Here is a 22,606-nt window from a genome sequence, read left to right on the forward strand (position 1 = left end):
TTTTTGCAACGAAGTTTCGCTCTTGTTGCCTAGGCTGGGGTGCAGTGACACGATCTCAGCTTACTGCAACCTCTGCCTCCCAGGTTCAAGCAATTATCTGCCTCAGGCTCCTGAGAAACTGGTATTATAGGCTCCCACCACCATGCCCAGGTAATTTTTGTATTTTTAGTAGAGACGGGGTTTCACCATATTGGCCAGGATGGTCTTGAACTCCTGACCTTGTGATCCACCTGCCTCTGCCTCCCTAAGTGCTGGGATTACAGGCTTGAGCCATTGTGCTCACTAGAAAGAACTACTTTAAATTTCATATGGAACCGAGAAAGAGCCCGTATAGCCAAGACTGTCTTAAGCAAAAAGAACAAAGCTAGAGGCATCATGTTACCTGACTTCAAACTATGCTACAAGGCTACAGTAAGCAAAACAACATGGTAATGGTACCAAAACAGATATATAGACTCATAGAACAGAACAGAGGCCTCAGAAATAACACCACACATCTACAACCATCAGATCTTTGACAAACTTGACAAAAACAAGCAATGGGGAAAGAATTCCATGTTTAATAAATGGTTTTGGGAAAACTGGCTAGCCATATGCAGAAAACTGAAACTGGACCCTTTCCTTACACCTTATACAAAAATTAACTTAAGATGGATTAAAGACTTAAACGTAGGACCTAAAACCTTTTATGGTTTTTATACCTAAGAAGAAAACCCAGGCAATACCATTCAGGACATAGGCATGGGAAAAGACTTCATGACTAAAACTCCAAAAGAAACAGCAACAAAACCCAAAATTGGCAAATGGGATCTAATTAAACTTAGGAGCTCCTGCACAGCAAAATAAACTATCATCAGAGTGAACAGACAACATACAGAATGGGAGAACACTTCTGCAATCTATCCATCTAATAAAGGGCTAATATTCAGACTCTAGAAGGAACTTAAACAAATTTACAAAAAAAAAAATCAAAAAGTAACTGAAGGATATGAACAGACACTTTAAAAGGAGACATTTATGCAGTCATCAAACATATTTTAAAAAAGCTTATCGTCATTGGTTATTAGAGAAATGCAAATCAACACTATAATGAGATACCATCTCATGCCAGTTAAAATAGCAATCATTAAAATGTCAGGAAACAACAGATGCTGGAAAGAATGTTGAGAAATAGGAACACTTTTACACTGTTGGTGGAAGTGTAAATTAGTTCAACCATTGTGGAAGAGACTGTGGCGATTACTTAAGGATCACTTGACCCAGCAATCCCATTACTGGGTATATACCCAAAGGATTGTAAATCATTCTTCTATAAAGACACATGCACACATATGTTTATTGCAACACTATTTACAATAGCAAAGACTTGGAACCAGCCCAAATGCTCATCAATGAAAGACTGGATAAAGAAAATATGGAACATATACACCATGGAATTCTGTGCAGCCATAAAAAAGGATGAGTTCATGTCCTTTGCAGGGACATGGATGAAGCTGGAAGCCATCATTGTCAGGAAACTAACAGAGTAACAGAAAACCAAACACCACATGTTCTCACTCATAAGTGGGAGTTGAACAATGAGAACACATGGACACAGGGAGGGGAACATCACACACCAGGGCCTTTCAGGAGGTGAGGGACAAGGGGGATGGATAGCATTAGAAGAATTACCTAATGTAGGTGATGGGCTGATAGGTGCAGCAAACCACCATGGCACATGTGTACCTATGTAACAAACCTGCATGTTCTGCACATGTATCTCAGAACTTAAAGTATTAAAAAATTAGCAAGTATTTGGATCCCATAACAGGTACAAACTATAGTAGGTACTGCAGATAAAAAGATGAATATGACACAATCTTTGAAGTTATTGTTTCTTTGAGGAAGATAATGAGTATAGTCTAAGAATTTAATTGACATTTAAAAGCAATGTAGTGGAATTCATGATTAATTGTGTGGTAATTTTTATAGACATTATATACATTTAAGTCAGAAGAGAGAGTCATTGATTGAGATGGTGCCTACTATAAGCTGATTTACTTGTCATAGTTTTTGTAAAGCTTGAAGTACGTTATGCAAAACAGAGAAATTATACATTTACACCAAGTGGTAAAAATACTTATTGCATGTATTTTGTACGTAATTCATGTTATAATACCAGGCTATATTTAAAACAAATAATAGGTAATGGCACTACTTAGCTATTATTATATAATTTGATGTTTATTAGCTAATTATTCAAATCATCCGGATTCCTTTGTAGTGCTCTGTGACCTGTGGCTCTGGAGTTCAGCAGAGGGATGTATACTGCAGACTGAAAGGTGTTGGTCAGGTTGTTGAAGAAATGTGTGATCAGTCCACTCGACCTTGTTCTCAGAGGCGATGTTGGGGTCAGGACTGTGTGCAGTACAAGGGGATGGAAAGAGAGAGGCTGAATGTGAGTATCAACAAGTAAATTTTCAAAGACACTCTATATAAGAATGTGTTATTCATTTGGTCATTGCATTTCTAGTGTTCGACATCATGTGAGAGAAAAGATTCCCATCAGCTAATGGAGTGCATAGATACCCAGATCAGACAAGTGAATGAAAGAGTCTATAATTCGTCAACCAGATCTACTACATCCAAGAATTGCAGGAACCCTCCTTGCAGTTACATTGTGTTAACAGGAGACTCATCACAGGTAAGGCAAAGAGAGGAAGTTGAGAATTTTTGCTCCTGGATAAAACAGCTGGATCTAAAAGTTGACACAGCCTAAACTGGGTATAAAATTTGAATATGAGGGCAGATGATGGTATGCATATGAATCTAAGGAATGAGACCGCTGACGCTTGGTGCAAGTGGAGTAATAGTGACATGTGTGTTAAACTCTAGTGCAAGTCTGAAGTGTCAGTAGGTGTCAACTGTGAAGCCAACCACCAGGAACAGTTTTGCAAACTGGCCCTGTGTAATTGTCCACTTTTTGGAAACAGCTTTACCAAGGTGTAATTGATGAACCATGAACTATATATATTCAAAGTATATAGCTTAATAAGTTTTAACACATGTACATAATCATAAAACCAATGCCATTTTCAAAATAAAGAGCATCTCCATCGACCCCAAGTTTCCTTGTGCTGCTTTATAATCTCTTCCTCCCTCTCTTTTCCCTCCCCACCCAATAAGTGACCTTACCTGTTTTCTATATTAGCAATCTATCACTATACTAGTTTGCATTTTCTAGAGTTTTATATGAATGAGTTATAAAATATGTACTTTTAATCTGCTGTAACATAAATATTTTGAGGTTCAGTCAGGTTGTAGTATGTATCAATAGTGTTTTTTCTTTTATTGTTGACTAATATTCTCCTATATGGATGTCTTTACGTTTGCCATTCATTTCTTTCTGATGTCTGATCCTCATCCAGTCTGTTTTTTTTTTTAAATCTCAGCCATTGTCGTCTTCATCCTTAGAGGTTTAGTTTCAGCTTTTTTATATCTTCCATATCTATACTTAACTTTGAAATATGAAGCATACTTATTAACTTTTTAACATCCTCTTCTGGCATCTAATTCTGACATCTATGTGCATGTTTATAATTCACAGACTTTTAGCATAGTTACCAGAGTGTGCATCACCATGATCAAATCCCAGACCTTTTTATCAATCCCAAAAGAAGGCCATAAGTAATAATTCCCTATTCTCACATTTTTTTCCTAGTCTCAGACAATCACTAGTCTGCTTTTTGTATCTATGGATTTTCCACTTCTGCACATTTGGTATAAATGGAGTCATACCATAAGTGATCTTTTATGTCTGCTTTTTTCACTTAGCATGATATTTTAAAATTTTATACAAGTTTTACCATACATCAATACTTTTTTCTTTTTTTATGATACATAATGTTCCATTGTAGGAATATACTACATTTTGTCTATTCACTAGTCAGTTGATGGGCATTTGGATTGATTCCATTTTTGACTTTTGAATAATGCTGTTAGGAACATTTGCATACAAGTTTTTGTGTGGATATGTTTTCAGTTTTCTTGGGTACAAACCTAGGAATAGAATAGCTGGGTGTTGTAACTCTATTGAACTTTTTGAGGAACTGTCAACTGTTTTTCACAGTGGCTACACTATTTATTTTTCCTATCAGCAATGTATAAAAGTTCCTATTTCTCTCTCCATATCATCATCAGCACCCGATATAATACATCTTTTTTTTTTTAACCATAACCACCCTAGTATGTATGAAATGGTATCTAGTGTGTGTTTAGGTTGCATTTCTCTAATGACTAATGATGTTGAGTATCTTTTTGTGTATTTTTTAGTTATTTTTATATCTTATTAGATAAATATCTTTTTAAATCTTCTGCTATTTTATTATATTTTATTTTTTGATATTCAGTCTTGTTCTGTTGCCCAAGCTGGAGTGCAGTGGTATAATTACAGCTCACTGAAGTTTAGGCATCCTAGGCTCAAGCAATCCTCCCACCTAAGGCCATCTAAGCTTCCTGAGTTGCTGGGACTACAGCCATGTGCCACCATTTCATTTCTTCCTTTATTTTTAGTTTTTGTAGAAATGAAGTTTCCTTGTGTTGCCCAAGCATTTCCCAGGCTGGTTTCTTACTCCTGGGCTCAAGGGATCATCCTTCCTGGGCCTCCAAAAGTGCTGGGACTATAGCATAAGCCACCATGTCTGGCTGCTCATTTTTTAATTGGGTGATTTGTCTTTTCACATACTGACTTGTAAATTATTTATATATTCTGGGTACCAACTTTTATCAGTTAGATGATTTGGAAATATTTTCTCCCATTCTGTGTGTTATCTTTTCCCTTTCTTAATAGTATGCTTTGATGAGGTGAAATTTATTTATTTTTTTTATTTTAGTTATTTGTACTTTAAGTATCATATCTAAGAAACTATTGCCTACTTCATGGTCACAAAGGTTTATACTTATATTTTCTTCTTAGACTTTTATAATTTTAGTTCAGACAATTAGGACTCTGATACATTTTGAGTTAATTTTTGTATATGATGTGAGGTAGGGGTCTAACTTCATTCTTCTGCACAAAAAGATTATTCTTTCCCCCACTGAATTATCTTCACATCCTTGTCAAATATCAATTGACCATAAATGTGTTGGTTTATATCTGAACTCTCAATTTTATTCCCTTTATCTATATGCCTATCAATATGTTATTACCATGTAGTCTTCATTATTGTAATTTTATAGTAAGTTTTGAAGTCAGGAAGTACGAGTGAACCAACTTTTTTCCTTCCTCCTTAAGATTACTTGGCGATTCTGAGTCTCTTACATTTCCACGTTAATTTTAGGACCAGTGTGTCAAGTTCTGTATAAGAGCCAGCTGAGATTTTGTTAGAGATTGCAATGACTCTTGATCAGTTTGGTAAATTTTAGTATCTTAATAATATTGTCTTCTCATCTATGAATGTGGGATGTATTTCCATTAATTTATGTTTTATTTAACTTATTTCAAGTATGTTTTATAGTGTACAAATCTTGCACTTCTTTTATTTCTGAGTATTTTTTATTCTTCTGTAAATGGATTTGTTCTATTAGTTTCATTTTCTGATTATGCATTGCTAGTGTATAGAAATAGAATTGATTTTTGTGTATTGAAATTTTTTGGGGGGATTTAATTATTTAACGTGTGGATTACATGGGATTTGCTGCTTACAATGTCATCTCATCTGCAATTAGAGATAGTTTTATTCCTTACTTTAAAGTTAGATGCCTTTTATTATTCCTTTTCCTTGTCTAATTTCCCTGTCTAGAAATTCCAGAATAGTGTTAGATAGAAGTGGTAAAAACAGACATTCCAGTCTTGTTCTTGCCCTTTGTAGGAAAACTTAGTTTTCATAATTCAGTATGCTAACTACGGATTTTTTGTAGATTCACTTTATCAGATTGAAGTACTCTTCTAGTCCTAGTTTGCCTCGTGTTTATATTATGTAAGTGTATTAGATTTTGTCAAATGTTTTGTCTGTATCTACTGAGATTATTATATTTTGTCCATTCTTCTATTAGTGTGGTATATTACATTGACTTGCGGTATGTTACAACAACCTTGCATTCCTGGGATAAATCTTAGTTTGTAATGGTGTATAATCCTTTTTATGTGTTGCTGGAATTGTTTTGTTAGTGTTTTGTTGAAGAACTTTACATCTATATTCTTAATAAATATTCATCTATAGTTTTATTTTTTTTGTGATGTCTGCCTGGGTTTGAGAAATACTGGCTTCATAGGATGAGTTAAGCAGTGCTCCTTTTTCTTCTGCCTTGTGGAAGAGTTTTGGCAGGCTTGGTGCTAATCATTCTTTAAGCATTTGGTCCTGGGCTTTTCTTATGTGAAGTGTTTTGGTTACAAATTTAATCTCTTTACTTGTGATAAGTCTATTTAGATTCTCCCTCCTCCCCAGGGTTTGTGGTTGTTGCTGTTTGTTATTGTTTTTTTCTTTAGTGACTTTTCTGAACTGTAAAGTCTGTATTCTTTGTCATACATGGCCACTGAAGTCTCTGCTCACTGAGTTTAGTTGTCAGCAATGACTTGACAGTAATTTCCTTAATATCTGAAACCAATAATTTTGGTTCCCTAGCCTTTGCCAAGGTACTGTGTGTTGGGGATTTGGGAGTAGGGTGTGACCTTCAACACTCAGCTAGGTAGTTGACAACTTTTCCTTAATCTTAACTTTCTGCTTGTGTAGAGCCTTGAGGTCAGCTGAAGGAGAGGCTGCAGGCCCTCCTCAGATGCTTCCTGAGCTTGCAGACAGACCTGGACATGTGTACAATCTGATGCATGTTCATGGCCATCTATATCCCATGAATACATTGGAGCTTTTCAAAGCTCTGATGGACATCTTATTCCTCAACTTTTCCTTTTTAGCCTTTTTAGCTAGCCTGTTGTTGCTTGAACTGTTATTGAGCATCCTGAAAGCTGCAAAGTTAAATAATGGTTTTTAATTGAGGGCAACAATTGCCCCTAGATTTTTAGCACTGAGCAAGTCAGGCCAAATAAAGACAGTCTTGCGAGTGGGGTCTTCCAGAAAATGACTAAACAGTTTAAATAATGATAATTCTCTGGGAATGAGACTTTTGAATGATGTCCAAGCCTATTCTGCTTCCCTCCAGTGGCTGCCAGAATTCTGAGTTTCACCATAACTACAGGGCTGCTGATTTTAAAGATTAACATGGAGCTAGAAAGAAGAGAATGAAAATAGAGGAAGTTAAATCATCACAAAACTTGCTCTTCTTACCAAGAGTTAGCCATGTTTCTTGAATAAGTGCCCTCTGTATTGCTGCAAGTCTTTGGTCAGTTTCTAGAGTTCTGAAAAAGCTGATCTAGCAAATTTTGCCTATTTTCTCACTGCTGTTATAGAAGAGAGAATTTTTAGATGTCCTTACTCTTCCATTTTCACAGATGCCACCCCTTTAGGGATGTTTTGATAGATGGTTTTTTCTTCATTATGAATCTTATTTTCCAGATGTGTTGCATACCAATTAATTTTCTGTTGCATGTCAGCCATGAATTTTACCTTTTTGGTGACTAGATTATTTTTTATTCATATACATATATTTTGAGTTTTGTTCTGGGCTGCATTTATTTTGTTGGGAAGCAGTTTGACCCTCTCTTGCCTTGCACTTAAGATTTGTTAGGCAGACCAATATATTGTTTAATCTAGGGTTAACTATTCCTCTCTACTGTGACAAGAACCTTTTGAGTACTTACCTATTTCCTCACGTATTTAAGTTTTCCAGTCTAGCTGGAGGAAATAAGCAGTGTATTTGGTTCTGCGTGATCATTAGAAAAAGTAACTTCTAAGCCTTTTGGTTGGTGTCCTCACAAGTATATACGCACGACTGGTCAGAACTCTGCTGTCTTCCTTTCATTGTGCTAAGACCTGGAAACCTTTTCAAAGCAGTAGGCTAGAATGATTTATAGTGTCACTTTGTTTCTCATCTGTCATGGATTACTATTCTTTATTGCCTAATGTTGAGTGTCTCAAAAGTCATTGCTTTATATTTTGTACAAATGTTTTGGTTGTTCAAAGATAGAAGGTAAATCTATTCCTTGTTACTCCACTTTTGCTAAAAACAGAAGTCTATTTGCCTATTTTTGAATTGGGGCTTTAATTTACAGGTAAATCACTTACCTATTTTAGTCAAATGTTATTAGGCTTTACATTATATCTATGAAGATACATGTATGCTAACCTATACATAGTTACCAGTGATTTAAGGCTAATAGATACCGTTTATTTTTGGTAAGGACCCTCAATATGTTTTATTCCTCTAAAGCTGTGCCTATTGGGAGATATAGTTTCATTCAATTACAATGGTAATGTAATGAAAACACACACATATATACACACACAGGTACTACAGATAGAAAATATAGCTTGAATCTAAGTTTATTCCATTTATTGGTACAACTCTGGGAAACTTGTCTAATGTCTGAACCTTTGTTTGCTCATCTATAAATGAAGCAAATTAAATAGGATTGTTGTGGAGATGACACAATGTAACATATATTAGCCATCTGACAAGCATTAATCCCTGGCTAAAGTTAATGAAATTTTCTTCTCTTATAATTATGTATTTTTCAGTGTGCAAACAACTGTGGATTGAGTTACAGACAAAGGATTACATATTGCATCAGGGCCACATCTACTAAGAAACATAACCTCCGTCGACTTTGGCCTGTAGTCTATCAAGAATGCCCTGTGAGGCCTTCCTCACAGGTTTACAAATGCACTGAGAGCTGTTTGCATTTGGCCACTTGGAAAGTTGGAAAATGGAGCAAGGTCAGTGTATAATTTTTCAGAATTTTAGTACTTCTGAAAAAGACTTTCTAGGCATGGGAAGTCTGGTAATCTGTATGTATAGCTAGATCCTCAGAGTTGCCTCAGACCCCTATTGTCTAAAAACAATTTTATCATTTATTTACATAAATATCTTATCTTTTGATGCTTGCTATAACTTGCTTAAAGCAGAGACCATAACTCATTCTTATTTCTGTTCCTCAGAGAACTTAGCACAGTGGCTTGCATTTTAAGTAAGTGCTTAAAAATATTTATCGGTCAAGTGAAGAAGTAAATAAATCTAACATGTTAGTAATAAAATTTATTTATGTCATATTATATTTCCAGTTTAATTGATAGAAAGCAAGTAAATATCACTTTGCAAACTTAGCATATAACTTAATGAGATAATCTTAATTACCATCACTGACTAATGTATTAAGTATTTACAATGTATTGTTGCTACAACTGCACAGAATGAATGAAAAGAAGCCAGTAACTGAGAAGTAATAGATTCAGGCTCATGCCTAAGGATTTTTTCCACCTGTGACTACCCAGCCCCCAGGATAGCTTTGTGTCTTCTGTAGTTCTAGCTACTATTGACTATCAGTTTGTTCCAGAAATACCTGGTCTAAGAAAAGGAGACTTGGATTTTCTGGCCTTATTATTCATAATATATTTTACCTTTAAATTTTACTCTGTTCACAGTGCTCAGTGGCTTGTGGAATTGGGATAATGAAGAGACAAGTAAAATGCATTGCTGAAAATGGTTTGTCCAGTGACTTATGTTTAAACCATTTAAAACCAGGTGCTCAAAAGAAATGTTATGCCAATGACTGTAAGTAGTAGACTTCAAAAATCTTAGTACCTAATAGTTTCTAATGAGTTTCAGTTAAAATATGTATCTGTAATAGTTGCATACTCCACAAAACAGTGTCAGACATTCAGAGTATAGCAATATTTCTATGATTAAGTTCATGCTGTGTTTGTAATTTGTTCTGTGTTAAGTTGTGTTAATTTGTCTCTGAAGGTAAATCATTTACCACCTGCAAAGAAATTCAAATGAAAAACCACATTACAAAGGATGGTGACTATTACCTTAACATTATGGGAAGAATAATAAAGGTATTATGAAAACAGTTCCTATTTTAACATGAATCATTGACTTTGGAAAAAGTTTTTCTAGATGTTTACATTTTTTCTTTAGATTCATTGTGCAGACATGCACTTGGAGAACCCTAAGGAATATTTAACACTAGTCCAAGCTGAAGAAAATTTTTCTGAAGTGTATGGCTTTAGGTATGAGATGTATTTTTGTCTTGTCTATCTGAGCATTTTCATGGTCCTCCAAGAGAATTGGAACTTCTAGCCTTCAGAGTGATACTTGAATAGCTTACATGTGAGACAAGTAATTTAGGAGCAAGTAGACATGTTAGAACCTAAGCCAGATGTTGTCAATGCCTGTTCAGAAATAAAAGCTTGAATATTAACATGTACTGTTAATGTTGACTATTGACATGTACTGTTAATATTGACTATTAACAGACAGATTGACTAAGAATACTGTGGGTGAGAAGTGGGACATAAAGAACAGAAGAATTCAATAACTATGTGCATTTTCATAAAATCAAATTATTTCCAGTAAGGAAAACTAGGAGAATTGCAGCTGAATTATTTTTTTTACAAACTCTTCGTAAATGTTTTATTGAGAATATCATATGTTCACCTTTAGTGATTTTTACTTCTTTCTCAACTTGTTGACACTATAATATTGAAGAGTATGAATGTGTTTTATTTTTCCACTCCCAAAGTTTATCTACATTATGGTCTAGTAACTGCTTCTAATACTAAAATATTCCAATGTTATTACAGACTAAAAAATCCATATCAATGTCCTTTTAATGGAAGTAGGAGGCAAGACTGCGAATGTGACAATGTACACCTAGCTGCTGGATACACTGTTTTCAGCAAAATAAGAATTGATCTCACTTCCATGCAAGTTAAAAGTAAGTGCTCAATCTATATTTTGAAATCAAAATCCCTCCATTTGCTTATGAATGTCTAACAATATGTTAGTATATGTCATAGCCAGGGTACAGAGAAGGACCCCCATTTTGCAAAAATTAATTTATATAAAAACAGTTAGCTGCACACTGCCTCTGCAATGACATTCACTATGGGGACTCTTACTTTTTTGAGATTGAGTTTCACTCTTATTGCTCAGGCTGAAATGCAATGGCACAATCTGGGCTCATTGCTACCTCTGCCTCCTGGGGTCAAGTGATTCTCCTGACTTAGCCTCTTGAGTAGCAGAGATTACCTGCACATGCATTAAGGATAAGAAAATATCCTCAGTCTACTTGTGGAAACTTTTTGCAGGGTTTAAACAAATCATTTACATTAGTGTCAAATGATAATTTATCAGATATTTTTCCATACATTATCTCATTTGACCTTTTTAACACTCTTATATTAGTTAAGGCAGATATTATATCACAATGTTATAAGTAATATGGAAGTTAAGCAACTTGTTCCATTAATATGGTTAGTAACTGGCATTAGGGAAAATAAAATTATATTCACAGACCTTAGATTATAGTTCATACCGCTTATCTAGGAAGTAATTTATAATACAATCAAGTCAAAACATATTTATAGAACTTAATATTCACCGGGCAAATGCAGCCTGCTGTCCTGAAATTTACATATTTAGGTGAAGAGGCAAAAAAGTGCATTACACTAGCAGAGACTCCATCTCAACACTAGTGCCTAGCATGGTGCATAAGTCATAGAAAGCAATAAAAAAATTTAAGACAATATATGCATAAACATGTAATACACAAATTATAGTCATAAAATTATGAACTACTATTGTTAATAATAATGATGGCTATGATTTACTGACCATCCACCATTTACTACAGTGTGGTAGCATTATATTACTATGGTTACAATAATAAACTCTAGAGTTAGACTGTCTGGGCATAATTCTTTATCTCTATCAGCTGTGTGACATTGAGCATGTATCTTTAAGCCTCAGTTTCCTCATCTGTAAAATGAGAAACTACAACTAAGGTTTATTCTACATTTCTTCTTTCTTTCCTACTTTTTTGTTCCTTTTTGGCTAGGATTAAGAATGATATTTGTGATGTATTCAGTCATTGTTTTACATATAATACATGCTTGTCCAATCCATGGCCTGTAGACTTGATGTGGCCCAGGGCGGCTTTGAATGTGACCCAACACAAAATTTGTAAACTTTTAAAAAATATTTTGAAATATTTTTGTAATTTTTTTTTTTAGCTCTTAGCTATTCTTAGTGTATTTTATGTGTGGCCCAAGACAATTCTTCTTCCAATGTGGCTCAGGGAAGCTAAAAGACTGGACATCCCTGATACAGTACATGTTCTACAAATATTGGTTATAATTTAATAATGTGTATTGGTCAGGTAATTAGCACTCTAAGCTTCTAATAGACCCTCAGTAGCTTATTTAATGTTAATTAGGCTACTTTAAAAAAAATTAATTTATCAAACAAAGCTGCCATTTTGTCAGGCATTGATCTGGGCCCTGAGCATACAATGTCAAATATATAGTTTCAACTCCTCTCTTTCTCTTCCTCAAACTTGTATGGTAAAAATCCAGTCTTGCCTTGATTAAATCAAACCTTCTACCCATTCTGTGCTTTCAGCATAAAGCTGAATGTGGCAAATAATATGCAGCTCTTTTGACTGATAACACTTTAAGCACATGAGTATTAAGTTTACACGGAGCCATGGTGCTTCCAAGTAATCCTGTTGGCTATTCCATTCTCTCTCCTACTTTTCTAAGTGTCTAACTTATGCCTTCTCCTCTAGCTTCAAATCTCAAAATTTTTAATACTTCCACTCTACTAACTCACTGCTGATGATCTTGCTTCCTATTTCACTAGAAAGTAAGAACAACCAGAAAGGTGTTGCTCAAGTTCCCACTGCCACATCTACCAACCCACCTAAATCTTTACCTATCTTCTTTGCTTTCTCCTGTTTACTCTGGATGAACTCTTCATCCTTCCATCCAAGGCAAATTCTGCTCTGCGTCCTCAAGCTCAGTGCCTTGTACCTACTCAAGAACACTATTTCAGCATATGTCGTGATCTCTCTTACATCCTCAATTCTGCTGCTGGATCATGTAAATTCTGCATAGAGAAACATGTTATTTATTTTATCACAGTTAGCAACAAATCTTGACCTCTACCCTTCTAGCCACTGTCTAGTTTCTGTGTTCATTTATAGTAAAATTTCTTAAATGAGTTATAATTTGCACTCTCCAATTTCTCTTTCCCCATGCTATACTCTAATCAGTCTCTTATTCATGTCACTTCCAGGAAACAGTCCTTATGAAAGACATCAATGACCTGTTTTCCTAAATGCAATGATAAAGTCTTGTTTTCCATCTTACATGATTCATCAGCAGTATTTGGATTCCAGGACTTCATCCTCTAAGGTTTTGCACCTTTCTCTATCACTCTTCCTCTTGTCTCTCTCACTGTTTCTCGACTTGGCTAGTTACTCTTTATCTTCTACAACACTGACTATTGAGGAGCTGTAGGATTCAGTTGTTCCTTTGGGAATCTCATTAATTTTATTGATTTCAAGTACCATCTATTAAGTTAGAGTCCCAAATGCGCATTTCCAATGTGACTGCTACCCTAACCTCCAAAATCCAACTGCCTACTCAGCATAGTCATATGAATGTCTAATAGGCACGTCAAACTCAATGAATCCAAAATTGAACCTCTAATATTTCCTGCCAAACCTGCTCTTCAAACCCAAATTTTTACCACTGCAGAAAATGTGACCAATAATATTCTACTTAGTTTAGCTAAAACCTAGCAACATCTTTAACTTCTACCTTTCTTCCACACCCACATATAATTCATCATCAACTTTGGTCAGGTGAATTTTCAATGTGCATGCTGCTGTGGACAGAATTGTGCCTCCCAGAATTCATGTGTTCAAGCCCTAATCCAAAATTGATGGTATTTGGAGATAAAGTTTTAGGATATGATTTGGTTTAGATGAAGTCGTATAGGTCAGGCTCTCATAATGGGATGAGTGCCAGACAAGAAGAAGAACAGACACCAGGGGTATCATTGTGCCATGTGAAAACACAAAAGAAGGTAGCTGTTTGCAAGGAAGACAGCCTTCACCAGAATCCAACAATGCTGGCACCCTAATAGATTTCCAGGCTCCAGTACTGTGAGAAATAAATTTTTGTTGGTTAAGTCACCCAGTTTATGAGATTTTGTTATGGCAGCCTGAGCCCATCTAAGACATATATTAAATTTCACTTTCCCACTATCTTATTTGCTACCACATTGGCCCAAGTCTACATCATTTTTGCATCTGAATTATGACTGGTATTCCCGCTTCAGCATTTCACTACTCTCCCCTCTCTTAACCTAGATTCTTTTCTCAACAGATAAGCCAGAGTGATCCCCTAAAACGTAAGCTGTGTCATGTCTTGTACGTTATCTTATTTGATCTTTTTAACAATCTTGAACTCTGCTCAGAGCTCTCCAACATTTTCCATTTAACTCCAAATAAAACTGAGAATTCTTTCACTGGTCAGCAGAACTCAACATGACCTTCCCACCCGTATTCCCTCTCAGTTTCCTGCTTCCCAGAGCCCTCTCGTCCCTCCTACTGCAGACACAGTGGCCCTTTTGCTGTTTCCGGAACACACCAGGCATACCCCTACCTTCAGGCCTTTGCATTTACTGTTTCATCTGCCAGGAACGTTTGTCTATAGCTGTCTGTATGGTTTACCCCTTCACTTCTTTTGGGTCTCTTTTGAAATTCATCTTCTAAATAAACCCGTCTAGAATCACTCTCCACAACTAAATTCCCTTTCTCGCCATTCTGTTCTCTGCTTTATTTTCTTTCCATAGCAAGTGTCACCCCTAATATACTATAATATTTGTTTTATAACATTTCTCTTCCTGGTAAAACTCAAGTTCCATCAGCCTCTGTTCACCCACTGTTGTGTTCACAATATCTATAATAGTGCCCAATCCAAAATAGATTGTAAATAAGGATCCATTAAATTAAAAGTCCATGCTTTTCTCAAGAGATTCATAGAAACAGAGAGTTTGAACAATCTCAAGACAACTTTGAGTTAGCAAAAGTGGGGAAAAATGAGTTTCAGGAGGAGGGAAAAGCATGAACAAAAGCATGGAAGGGAGAAGCATTTTGATGATATCAGAGAATAAACATAAATCAAATGTAGGTTGGGGAATGGTAGCTTATTAGAGAAGTTTGTAGGGAGCAGATCATGAAGAACAGTGTATACTAAACTATAAGATTGGACTTTAACTTGCAAGTCATAGGAACCATCGGAATAAAGGCATGAGCAGGGGAAGGAATAGAGTTGGTTGGAGGCAGAATAGATTGTATCCATAAAAAATGATCAGGAAACTAATATAACAATTCATATAAAAAGGGATGAGTGCTGAGAACATGGGTCAGGATACCCATCTGAGAAATATTAAAGAAGTAGACACTATAGGTTTTTCTGATAGAAGGGGTGTGAGAATAAGTGAATAAGTGGAATATTTAGAAAAGTTTCTAAAATAACTAGACAGATGGTAGTCCAGTTTAGTGAAATGGAAAATAGAGCAGGGTAAATAAATTTGGAGAAAAAGATAATGCATTTAGCTTTGAACATGTTCAATTACAGATATATGTGGGTCATCTAAACAATGATGCCCAGTAGGAGTTTGATATATGTTCTGTAAGTCATCAGAGTCAAGTGGACTGGATATATATTTATGAGTCATCATTGTGTAATTGGCTGATGAAACTGGCTGTTGATTGACATGCTTTTGGAGATCGTGATAAGAGATGCTTTGAAAGTTGTGTCTCTGCTCTGCCCCAGCCTAACTCACAAATGCCACAAATAAATAGTGGTGTGCAGGGGAATAAAAAGTCTGATTTGTCATGTTATACATGGTGTATATATTCCCACCATGACCAATCAAAAGCTACCAATATGACCTCATTGTACATGGGGTTGGGAAGAGATACACACAGTTGGCTCTCACTATTTGCTACAAGCTATCCCTGGTAAATAATGGAAAGCTTTCTAGTTTTTGAATCTGCTCTTGGAGATGATAGATATTGCCAGAAATGCTAGCTTTCGGAATAGCCTCTGAAGGACTGCTGTTATCCTGGGACATGCCGTGATTTTGCAGTCTTGAAAGTGAAGACATTTGGAATTACACAGTGGAGGTGACAGCTACTGGCTAGATGATTTGGTTGGGATATTATTTGATTCCAACATGAATAAGTGATTGAAGCAGCTGACTTTAGGGTTCCTTCCAGCCTGTTTTAATACAGTGACTCTATTTTTGATATTTTATGTAGACTCTTCAGCACTATTACCAGTCCAGAAATTTTGCTAACCTTGTTAGCAAAAGTAAGTTTAAAAAAATAAAAAGAATAACATAATGCAATAAGATAAGAATAAAAGAAAATGGCATACTTTTTTGCTGAGTGATTTTGAATTACCTAAATGAATTTTTATTTATGCTGTCTATAAACACTCAATTTTATTGCTTTGTCATTTATGTTTACATAACTTTTTTTCTTCAGTAATTTGGCTCCTGACCCTACTTCATCTATTTCAGATATTCTATTACTTCAAATGTAATAATGCATTGATTTAGTTTTAAATCTTCTGTTTAATTGCAAATGTGCTTGCCATTTGTTAGGGCAATTTATGATATGAACATTTTTGTGTTAAAGAAAATTTATTCATTGAGAGTCTATTCTATGTAATATACTAGAATTGTGGCATTTGTGCTTAAAATTTTAAAATTATATAAATATGTTTAAGAAAGTAATATGAAAACTCTGACAAAAAAGATTGCATTATTGTCTCTATGCTAAAGAATGTCATTTATTATTTTCTAGCTACGGATCTTCTTTTTTCAAAAACAGTATTTGGAAATGCAGTTCCATTTGCCACAGCTGGAGATTGCTACAGTGCTGTCAAATGCCCACAGGTATTTCAAATTTGCTTGATTACTTTTCTTTCTTTATTTTTTTTTTTTAGAAGAAGAAAGAAAGAAAGAAAGAGAAAGGGAAAAAAAAGAATGAAGGAGAGGAAGAAAGAGGAAAAGGAAGAGGGAGAGAGAACAGGGGTGTTGCTTTCTTGCCCGGGCTAGAATGCAGTCTAAAAATGGGTATGCCTGTAATTGTGTTTAATAATAGAGACATAAAAAAAAAAAATGAGGGAAGAAAATAACTGACAAGCAGCCAACCAATATTTCATTTAAACCTATAAATAGGTGTGATGTGGTACTGATAAGAGTGTACATTTTGTGTATTTAAAGTGGAGAGTTCTATAAATGTTAATTAAGTCTACTTGTTCCGGATCTGAGTTCAAGTCCTGGATATCGATGTTGACTTTCTGTCTCATTGATCTGTCTAATATTGATGTTGAAGTCTCCCACTATTATTGTGTGGGAGTCCAAGTCTCTTTATAAGTCTTATATATCTGGGAATTCCTGTATTGGGTGTGTATATAGTTAGGATCTTTAGCTCTTCTTGTTACATTGATCCTTTGATCATTACGTAATATCCTTCTGTGCTTCTTTTGATCTTTGTTGCTTTAAAGTCTATTTTATCAGCAAAAATTGCAACCCCTGCTTTCTATTTATTTATTTTTGCTCTCCATTTGGTTGGTAAATTTTTCTCCATCCCTTTGTTTTGAGTCTTTATGTATCCTTGCATGTGAGATGGATCTAGATGTAGCATACCAATGGGTCTTGGCTTTTTTTGCCTGTCTGTGATTACTTTTCTTTCGTTATGAAAAAAAAAAACTTCTCTTTATTCATTTTTTTGATCAGAATATTGCAAGAAACATAAGTAAATAGAAATGCAAAACTTCATATATGCACTTTGTTTCAAAAGTTATAGATAACCTTTGGAGGGAAAGCGTCGTTGCCAATTTTGGGTTTGTTTAAAAGTTATAACAATAATTTTAAACAGATTCTATTTCTTCTTCCATAATATGTTATCAGTTTCTTCATCTTTCTGTTTAGTCCATAGAAATGAATACATATTTGTTAAAAGACAAAGGAACAGGTCACAAGCATGTAACTTTCATACCCTTCTGCTGACATCAGTTCTATTAGATTCCTGGCTCTGTAACATCCCCCAAATGACAATCTATTATCAGTAAAATGTATATTGAATACATTTTCATATTTTTAGTCTTGTTTTTATCCTTTATTTCCAGAGTTCTCTTCACATGCTCTTATGTCATTGCCGTGATTTCCAATATAGAGCATGCTTCCTAGAAGAAAATTTACTCTCACATTTTTAACTAGAGATTTTACATAGATAATGAAAACATTTTTATGATAAGACGAAGAATTGTAAGCTAGATGAATATAGTACTTTTAGGTGACTCATTGCTAATTGAATACATGAATCAAATCTACTACCTAAGATAAATGGTAATTACTATATTGATGTCATTTTGAAGATAAGTAGTTAATAGTTTGCTATAGGCCCCTCTTAGACTGATCCATTTATAGTTTTCATCACATGACATTGAAGTTGTGTTTATATCAGGAAGAGAGGATATTTTCTGTTAGAGAACTTAAAGGAGATCAAAAGATACTAGAACTACAGGCTAAAATGAATAAGAATAAGTCTATACATCTTAACTTAGGTCCAGAAACTTAAACAGAATGTGATAATGTTACATGAAAAAGACATAGGTGTTTTATTCACCCAGTACAAGTTCAGTATGACTCCTTTAGAGCAGGGAGTGATTTATAAGCAACCTAATGTAATCATAAGGTTCCAAAAGCAAATAGGAAGACTGAAGGATTTATTTTTATTTGACACTGGAACCTTGTAATTATTTTACAAATTATCTCAATAAAAGATCATTTTTAATCTATTTAGGAGTAGGAGGAGATCACAGCAAAGAAAGGAGGGTTTAAATCATGTCAGCTAAGGAAAATGGAGAAGGTAGCCAGGAAAAGAGTGGCAATTACTGGTAACCATCTTTACATGTTTAAAGAACTACCGTTAAAGAGGAGTGAGATTGTGTGTGTTCCTCCAGGAGGCATTAATAAGGCAGTAGTTTACAGCTCAACATTAAGAAGGCTTTGACAGTTAGAGTTGTTTGGTAAGGAGAATCCAAATCTGGGGCCCACATAAATCATCAATTTTTGCCTATATTTTTATGGATTGGTCTTTTATTCTGCAACTTTGCTGAACTCATTTTTAGTTGTAATAGTACATGACTTAGGATTTTTTATATACAATGTTATGTCATCTGTGAATAAAGATAATTTTACTTCCTCCTCAATCTAGATACCTTTTATTTCTTTATCTTGTTTTATTGCCCTAACTACATCTTATAGTACAATAGTGAATAAAAGTGGCAAGAGTGAACATCCTCGTGTTCCGATATTAGGCAAAAGGCATTCAGTCCTTCAACTTCAAGTATGTTAGTTTCACGTGTATGTTAAGTATGTCAGCTAGGAGTGTTTTCTAGATGCTCTTGATCAGGTTGAGGAAATGCCCTTCTGTGTCTAGCTTAAGTGTTATTATAAAAGGATGTTGGAATTTCTATGGAGAAGATCCTGTGGTTTTTGTCCATTACTGGACTTATATAGTTTACCACACTAATTGGTTTTTGTATGTTGAAATACAACCTCGAAGTCCTATGATAAATCCCACTTAGTCATGGTGTATAATTATTTTCATATATTGCTAAATTTGGTTTGCTGGTGTTTTGTTGACAATATTTCATTCATATTTATAGGGGACGTTGTATCTTTTTTTTCTTGTGATATCTGTTTTGTTTGGTATCAGAGAAACAGTGGCCTTATAGAATGTAGTGGGACATGTTTTTTTTCTCTTGTACTTTTTGGGAAGAGTTTGTGAAAAATTAATTCTTTATATGTTTGGTAGAATTTACCAGCAAAGCCATCCGAGCCTGGACTTTTCTTTGTGAAAGTCATTTTAATTACCAATTTACTTTCTTTATTTATTATAGATCTCTTCAGATTTTTTAGTTCTTCTTGAATTTGTTTTGGTAGTTATGTCTTTTTAGGAATTTGCTTGTTGTATCCCTGTTAAATAATTGATTGTCATACATTGTTCATAGTATTCCCTCATAATCCTCTGTTCTTCTTTTTCCAGTGTTTTAAGGTAGAAGGGAAGGCTATTGATTTGAGATTATTTTTCCTTTTTAATATAGGCATTTATAATTATACATTTTCCTTTAATCAATTATTTTGTTGCATCCCAAAATATTTGGTATGTTGTGTGTTTATTTTCATTCATTTTATTTTCTATTATCTTTAGTTATGTCTTTTATATATTGGTTATTTAAGAGTGGAGTTTAATTTCCACATATTTGTGAATCTCCCAAATTTTCTTTTTTGGATTTTGACCTTTATTGTGACTGGCAAACATACTCTGTGTTATTTTTAATCTACTTAAATTTATTGAGGCTTATTTTATGGGCTAACGTATAGTATGTCCTGGAAACTATTCAATACATTCTTGGGAATAATGTGTGTTCTGTTGTTGGGTGAAGTGTTCTATAGACTACAGAACTTATTGGTTTATAGTGTTGTTCAACTCTTCTTTTTCTTGTTGATCTTCTGCTCAGTTGTTCTATCTGCTGAAACTCTACAACTATTATTTTTAAATTGTCTATTTCTCAATTTAATCTTCTATGTGCTTTGTTTTGTTTCATTTGTTTTGGGATTTTGTTGTACACAAATATATAATTGTCATAACTTTCTAACATATTGACCTTTTTATCATTATAAAATATTCTTCTTTATCTACAGTAACGTTTTTGCTCTAAAGCCTAGTTTATCTGATAGTGTGGCCACTCCAGCTCTGATAGAATTGCTATGCATGTTTTGATTCTTCACTTTCAACTTATTTGTATCTTTGGCTCTTAGGAATGTCTCTTATAGAGTATTTTGTTGGATTATTGCCTTTGGATTGTCTAATATTACTTTGCTATGTCTGGATTTACATCTGCCATTTTACTTTTTGTTTTCTATATGTCTCATGTTGACTTTGTTCAACTGTTCCTCCTTACTGCTTTCTTTTTTATTCAGTAAATATTTTCTAGAGTAATTTTATTAATTTTTAATAAAATTTTTATTTTTTTTTTTTTTTTTTTTTTTTTTTTTTTTTTTTTTTTTTTTTTTTTTTTTTTTTTTTTTTTTTTTTTTTTTTTNCCATTTATTTATTTTATTGTATTTTAGGTTTTGGGGTACATGTGAAGAACATGCAAAATTGTTGCATAGGAACACACCTGGCAGTGTGATTTGCTGCCTTCCTCCCCATCACCTACATCTATTTTTAATTTCCTTAATTTTTCATTATTTTTTGAATTGCTTTCTTGGTGGTTATTCAAAGGCTTACTATATATATCTTATCAGAATGTGCTTTACCTTTTACTATTGAACATTCCTATCTTTCCAGTGAAATAAATGACCTATTTCTTCCAATCTTTTCTACTATATTTGTTATACATATGCCATTTATAAAGGCAACAAACTCATAACATTGTTACTATATTAACTTAAATAATTTTATGTCTCTTAGATAATATGAGAGAAGATAGAGCAATTATATATTCATAGAGTTTGTTATGTAAAGCTTCTCTTTTAATATGTCTGGGTCTTTTTACTTCTTGCTGTTGATTTGACTTATTGTCTGGTGTTGTTTCCTTACTCTAAAACAGCTTTGCTTCCATCTGTCTTACTTGTGTCATTATTATCAAATATATTACATGTCTATATATTACAGGTCAATAATATAATTATATACACTTTGGCTTACACAATTCTTTTAAATCAGTTAAATAAGAAAAGTGAAGACATATGCAATTTCCTATTTTTTACAACTTGATTCTCTCCTTGGGAAGAAGCTCTGTAATATAATTTATAATCACCTACATAATTACCTTTATCAGCACTCTTGATTGTTTTGTGTTGATTTTTATTAATGTCTGATGTTACTTGATTTTAGCCTGGAGAACTTTTAGTATGTCTTGTATAGCAGATCTGCCAGCAAGAAGTCCTCTCAGTTCTGTTTATCTGGGAGTGTCTTTATTTTGCCTTCCTTTTTGAATGATAGACTGGCTTATTAAAAAATTATTGATGTATGGTTTTTATTTTTGACACTTTGAATATGTCATTCACATTGCCCTCTGACTTCTAAGTAGATAATAAATGTCAGCTGTTTATCTTATTGGGTTCCATTCATGTGATCATTTTTCCCTTGGTGTTTTCAGGGACTTTCTCTTTGTATTTGTCTTTTAATGTCTTTACTGTGACATATTTGATGTGTCTCTCTTTGTGTCTACATGGCTTGGAGTCTACTAAGCTTCTTGAATGTATAAATTAATGTTTCCGCTGATTTTGGAAAATTTTCAGTCATTATTTCTTCAAATATATTCTCTGCTCTTTTTAATTCTTCTCTCCTTTTGATATTTCCATTATGCATATGTTGGTGCACTTAATGGAGTTCCTTCATTCCTCTGAGGCGCTGTTCATTTTTTCTTCTTCTTTGTTCTTCAGATTGCATCATTAACATCTCTTTAATTTGTCAATTCTGCTAGCTCCATTAGACAGTTTCAGCCCCCCTTTTGAATTTTTTACCTTGATTATTGTACTTTTTATCTTCAGAGTTTTCCTATGGCTCTTTTTGTAAAATATCATATCTTCCTCTTTATTGATATTCTCTATTTAATGAGACATATTT

General features: G+C 34.1%; 1 protein-coding gene across 1 annotated transcript in view; it reads left to right on the top strand.

Annotated features, from left to right (window-relative positions):
- Window positions 1–22,606, top strand: part of ADAMTS20 (ADAM metallopeptidase with thrombospondin type 1 motif 20) — a 211,090-nt gene that overhangs the window by 174,573 nt on the left and 13,911 nt on the right. Inside the window, exons 30-37 of the mRNA XM_017529893.2 lie at window positions 2,264–2,437; window positions 2,513–2,683; window positions 8,610–8,807; window positions 9,513–9,642; window positions 9,835–9,929; window positions 10,012–10,103; window positions 10,677–10,810; window positions 16,760–16,851. Of these exons, the coding sequence (XP_017385382.1) occupies window positions 2,264–2,437; window positions 2,513–2,683; window positions 8,610–8,807; window positions 9,513–9,642; window positions 9,835–9,929; window positions 10,012–10,103; window positions 10,677–10,810; window positions 16,760–16,851 (1,086 nt within the window). The remainder of the gene's footprint in view (window positions 1–2,263; window positions 2,438–2,512; window positions 2,684–8,609; window positions 8,808–9,512; window positions 9,643–9,834; window positions 9,930–10,011; window positions 10,104–10,676; window positions 10,811–16,759; window positions 16,852–22,606) is intronic.

This window comes from Cebus imitator, unplaced genomic scaffold (assembly GCF_001604975.1).
Source record: "Cebus imitator isolate Cc_AM_T3 unplaced genomic scaffold, Cebus_imitator-1.0 Scaffold2, whole genome shotgun sequence".
NCBI classification, from domain to species: domain Eukaryota; kingdom Metazoa; phylum Chordata; class Mammalia; order Primates; family Cebidae; genus Cebus; species Cebus imitator.